Source organism: Atta cephalotes, assembly GCF_000143395.1.
Source record: "Atta cephalotes unplaced genomic scaffold scaffold00066, whole genome shotgun sequence".
Classification (NCBI taxonomy): Eukaryota; Metazoa; Arthropoda; class Insecta; order Hymenoptera; family Formicidae; genus Atta; species Atta cephalotes.
Genome location: NW_012130130.1, coordinates 976025 through 982308, shown reverse-complemented (window position 1 = coordinate 982308; position 6284 = coordinate 976025). Strand labels below are relative to the sequence as shown.

The following is a 6284-nucleotide window of genomic DNA, read 5'->3' as shown; positions in this document are numbered from 1 at the left end:
TATGGACAGAAGTTTATGGAAATAATTTAATTAATATATACATAGAACTTGATTTTAGAGAATTTTTAATTGCAAGGTATGTGTGTGTGTGTATCAATATATATATATATATATATATATATATATAAAATATTAATGTTCTATTATTTAATACTCATAACATCAACCTCTTTGAAAATTCATCATATTCTTTGAAAAAATACCCTGTAGACTTTAAAAAACAACATATGATTTTAGTCATTAACAAGAGAAGCAAACACAAGATAAAATATTTTTCTTCAAATTTTGATTTAATCGATATTAATAATTGGACAATTATGTCAATTAATTGATTATCATTATAAGTAATATATTTTTTTGCGTTGGGGTTTAAAGCGCGTGAGCATCCATAATGAACTACTCAGCCATATGCTTATATAGCGATAAAGATGTCGGTCGGAAATGATTTCTATGACAGTTATATTAAATATTAATTCTTCATTTCCTGTGTCATATGAGGTCGCTACAAATGCTGGTAATGCTCAGAACAAGAGAAGAGATTGGTGGCCCTGAGAGAGTATATAAAAGTATTAACGAATAAAAATTGAATGAACACAAAAAAAAGGTTGATAACCCAAGAAGGAAAAAACTATTGATAGTAGTATATAAGAAGAGTGCTGTCTCTGCTGGATAGATAAAAATGGCCATCTTCCAATTATGTTGCGTCAAATGGATGCAGGACCTGAGGACTCACTTTATAACACTCCCACTCATGAGTTTCTCATAAATCAGTGATAGTTGTTTCAGTTTTCCGGAACCGAGTTTTGGTCTTTTAATCAATATATCCGCCAATTGTATTTCAATTATACAATACTGTATCCACTTTCTCAGTTTCTGCAGCCTTTCGTACAAACCAATAATCCTTGTCAATGTGTTTCGTACGTTGGTGATAACCAGGATTTTTTGTTAAGGAAATCAATGCTTGATTATTACAATTTAATAATATTGGCTTTATTTCTTTTTCTATACATTGCAAATTTGCCAATAATTTATGTAGCCACATTAGTTTTTATGCCACTTTGATAGGTGTCACAAGTTCTGTCTCTGCTGTTGACAGAGAGAGATTGTCTTTTGTAATCTTGATGATCAACTTATTGATCCACCTTGTAGAATTATGATATATTCACTAGTTGAATCCACTCCGTCTCTCGTCTTCGTCTCTGGTGAAGTCTGCATCACTATAATTTCTTGCTATCCATTTGTTTACTGTAAGTTATACCTTCTGCTATTGTTTTCTTTAAATATCTTAAGATCCTCTTAGCCACTCTCCAATGTTGAAATTCTTGATTTTGAAGATATCGACTTAGTACATTTACTCCAAAAGTAATGTCAAAACGCGTTACGTTAGCTGCAAACAGTAGCGATCCTATTAATGATGCACATGGAATTCTATCCATTTCTTCTTTTTCAACCTGAATATTTGGATTCATTTCTTTCGACAGACGAGTGTATGGATCAACAGGTAACCATTCCTTTATCTTCTTTCATATTAAATCGTTCAATTAGCTGTTGTATATAACTTGCTTGATAAATCTTTAATCAACTTTTATCGTGATCTCGTTCAATTTCCATTCCAACGAAACACTTTGGTTCGCTTATCTTAATGTCGAATATTTTACCAATTTGATTAAGAAATATTCTTAATGTATTCTTGGACTTATAGAAAACTAGTCGTCATCGACATACAGCGCTAAATATATTTTATCCACACTATATGAATCAACATAAATACAATCATCTGCATCTGACTTTTATAAGTTGAATTCAGTCAGTACATTATTTAACCATTCGTTCCAGCAATGAGGACTCTGTTTTAATCTATATAAGGATTTCTGTAACTTGACGACGTTCTTTTGCCATGGTTCCTCAGATAATTCCATTCAGATTTTTTTCTTTTAATTCACCATACCGGAATGCAGTCTTTACGAATTGCAGTATCTCCATTTCTTTTGCAATTGTCATTACTAATAGAATTCGAATGTTATCGTAGCAAACAATCGATGCGTACGTATCCAGATAGTCAATACCAAATAGTCAATATATTTTTGACAGAAATCACGATCTACTAAAACTTAGCTTTATATCTGTATGATTCTCCAAGCATCACCTTCTTTTTAAGATCCACTTGCAACTCATTGGCTTCTTATCTATAAGCTTTCCTTGCACTACCCAAATACTATGTTTCTGATGTGCAGCAATCTCTTCAGCAAGGATTCACATCTAGTTTAATTATAGGTTCGCTTGTGGATATCGCCTTTCCATCGATTTGGTTGCTTCAAGTTAGATCGCGATTGCGCAGATTTCGTTGAAATCTTGTTGTCTTTATCATCTTTGTCACTAGAGTGCTCTGAATATCTCTTTTCAGACTTTAACTCAAATTTCTTGCAATTTTCTTTCTTATGATCAAGTTTCTTGCAAAATAATAAAAATAGCACTTACTGCTAAATGCTACTGTTATATTGTTATATGTTATTGTTAATATGTTATATTGTTTTTCTCTGTTCCTTTCTTGGTTGTCTTCTTATGATTTTTTCGTAACAGCTGCCAAGGCTTCGACTTCTTCATTTTCTATCTTCATAATTTTTTTCAATAGAAATTAATTCTTCTTCTGTAGAGATTGACGCGTACCTTGATCAAAAAGTTCCCGGAATTATCACCAGGTGATGCTCTGAGTCAGTTGATTTGAGTTCTGTTTTGGTTAGGTTGTCACATCTATCATTGACATTCCCACCAAATTTTATCACCATAGCTTGACATTTAAAAGTTACGCCGTCTTGAGTACATCTATCTCTGCACGTATTTTCGATTTTTTAATCGAATCAGTTTTAAAAATGGAGTTGAATTTGCAACAACGAGTGAATTTTTAAGTAAGAACGAAACGAATACCATCCAACATCGAATTCACCTGATATGACTCCCCCATTTTTTTCTGTTCGAGTCAAGAAACCATTACGGGAAATGTGTTTTAACAGCCGAAAAGAAGTAAAAATGGAAAAATCAAAGACGGCTCTGATGGCTATACCGACAATAGAGTTCCAGAAATGTTTCGAGAGTTGGATCAAGCGCTGGCATAAGTGCGTTACAGTCGATGGGGAATACTTTGAAAGGGACAATACTTTCACTTTTGATGAATAAAACTGTATTTTGAATTTTCTGAATGAATTCCGGGAACTTTTTGATCAAGGTAGTATTCTCTCTTCCATTCCATGACAATACAAATTTTTGACAATGGCAGTCCATTGATAATTATCATTTGTAATCTTATCTGATACTACCTCGCCGGCTACTCGTAATTGATGAGCCAAATTTTTCGCTTCTGTAACATAATCAGAGACTTTTACGCCTCTTTAAAATTTAAGTTTAAAATTTAAAATTCTCTTTTGTAGCATCAAGCTGCGGACCTTTTCTTAAATAGATCACAAAGTATATGTCTTTAGAATTTTTGCACGTACATGTTTAATTAATCTATCATCTAATTTTGCCGAAATGCAATACTTAGCTTCAGATTTATTCTTTTTCCACTATTTCTGTACATCCTGGTCCTGTCTGTGAGTTCTTCTATTATTTCTTCCACGATGTCTATAATCTCTCGTTTTTCAAACAGAAACTGCCAACGAAGTTGTCTTTAGACAAGACTTCAATATGAACGAGATCTTTATCGGTCATTTTTAGCATTTTTTAGCATTTCCCTTTGTACCTTCTGCACTTTTGCAAATTTCGGTGATCCAAAATTTTTGACCTTCCTTATCATTACAACAAACGAACGTGTTATCTTGTAACGCAATGGAAGCGTGGATCCATAACTTATTGATGTAATCTAAAAAGCACACAGATGTTTTTATCGAAATAATAAATATTTAATTTTTATTGTATTATGCAATGATGGGAAAATTTGTATTTCACACAGAGAGTGTATAAAAAGTAACGAACAACAAAATCAATGAACAAAAATTGAATAAATGAACATGAGCACAAAAAAATAGATTGATAATCCAACAAGAAAAAAAAACTATTGATAGTAATACATAAGGAGAGCGCTGTCTCTGCTGGATAGATAAAAATGGCCGCCTTCTAATTGCGTTGCGTCAAATGGATGCGGGATCTGAGGACTCACATTCAAACTCAGCAATGTAAAAACCTAAAACTGAATTTCACGATAATCAGATTACTTTTTTGAAATTTAGGATTTTGATCCAGAATTAAGTTTAACAAAAACTATACAGTTTAAAAAACGAGGTCTTTTTTATAATTTTTTTTTGTTAGAAAGCTCCCATTCTCAAAAGATACTAATTAATTTCAAGAAATCTAAATGATATAATAAAATATAATGCTAGCTTTTTTGAACTACGTCAAAAGTATATTAAAAGAGCGTTTATAAGCCAAATACAGATTCTTGTAAAAATTCTTTCTATTTTTTAATAAACGGCATAATTTGTATAAAAAAGGATGAATATTAAGAAGAGAAAACTCAGAATCATCTAATCCTCATCGATTTCAATAAAATGTGATAAGGATATAGTATTTTCCTGAACGTTTATTAAAGGGTTTATAGAGCAGATATTTGAAGAAATGTATATGAATATGGTAATAGCCTTTTTATTTACAGATTCGAGTTTAAATCTCATTAACAGTTAATTTGTTTCTTTATATAATAATGTTTTATGATAGAAATAAATGTTACTATAAAACATTAATTATTAATTAACAGATTAATTTACAGATTTTTATTATGGATTGCTACTTTTAAAAAATTTTAAGGTAAAAGTTTTGATAAAAACATAAAACATAAATTTTTTTAAGATGAACTCAAATATAAATTTTAATGAATTGCCGCTATTAACTTTAATATTGAAATATTTCAGAAACGCACGCGCGCGCGCGGTTGACCATCTACGCCCATAAATAGAGGTACATGATTATGTTTATCAGACTATACTATAATCCTATCATGTTTTATTGAATTTTGAAGGCTTTTAAGCCTTTCTTTAAGTGTTCTTTAAGTATTTTAATAAAAATAATCCAAACTTTTGCAGAAGTAATGTAAAAAAATTGAATTGTTTGATATTTTTGTGTAAAGTGGCAATTGTTGTATAAAATGACAATAATAAATAAAAGAATTAAGAATTAATAGTGAATTGAAATATAATAATGTATTTTTTATCTTAACATTTTTGCTAATTTATTCATGATTTTTATTCAGAACAGTTTGTTATTCAAACAATCATTGTACAGCGGGTTTAATAGATTCACTATTTAATAGACTCATCAACTTTGGAGGGATGTAATTGAGTGGGTTCAATATATACTCTACGTTAGCTCTGAAGAATTAAAATATTATCTCTTGAATATGTTAATTTTTATATTTAAAAAATTTTAAGGGTTGAGTGTTTAAAATCTTTAAATGCTGAGATCCTTGTATTTATGGATTATTTTATGAGTAAATTAAATTTTGCACAACGGATCATTACATTCATTCGTATATATACACACATGACATATATGAATTCATGAGAGCTCAAAGACGCATGTCAGACGGTTGGTATTTCGGACAGGGATGTCTGACTTGCTAATTTCCTGTTTTAGGAACCAAGTTCCTTTGCAGCGAGGTGATAGCGCTAATAAAGAGCGAAGTGGACGACATTTGCCTGCAAATCATAAACTTCGAGGATCTGAGCTCACAGCCACCGCCGCAGGCCGCGATCCCACCGCCGAGTCAGGCCAACAACAGACTCGCAACACGCTGTATGTTCCAATTTTATTCGTTCTACTTCAACTCGTCTCAATGCACGCGCGTGCTCAAATTTTCGTACGAAAATTCACCGTAACATTCGCGACAGTAGACTTCGAAATTCGATAGCACGTCCGATATTTCATGAGAAGTTTCGCTGCGCTCAATTGTTGTTAATAAATATAGTGGATAAACTTGAGAACGGTACAGATACAGAACTATATTAGAGTTTTATTGCGAGAAAAATTTTTAGTGTATTTATGATTATAATTGCATGATAAAATAATAATTACATAATAAATAATCTTCATTTATTTAGAAGCTCCATTTTTATAGATATCACTACGTTGTTAATAATAATAATTATATTTATATTTATGTATCAACAAAAACATATATGTCTGTTTCCGAAAATGACTGTAACCTTATATAAATTATAAAATTATTATTTTCGAGAACAACCATATATTCTTGATATATATAGAATTTTGGATATATATAAATATATATAAATATA

General features: G+C 30.9%; 1 protein-coding gene across 1 annotated transcript in view; it reads left to right on the top strand.

Annotated features, from left to right (window-relative positions):
* Window positions 1-5546: 5546 nt before the first annotated feature.
* Window positions 5547-6284, top strand: part of LOC105623872 (potassium voltage-gated channel subfamily H member 2) — a 168446-nt gene continuing 167708 nt past the window's right edge. The window contains exons 1-2 of the mRNA XM_012205245.1: window positions 5547-5574; window positions 5623-5781. Coding sequence (XP_012060635.1) covers window positions 5547-5574; window positions 5623-5781 — 187 coding nt within the window. The remainder of the gene's footprint in view (window positions 5575-5622; window positions 5782-6284) is intronic.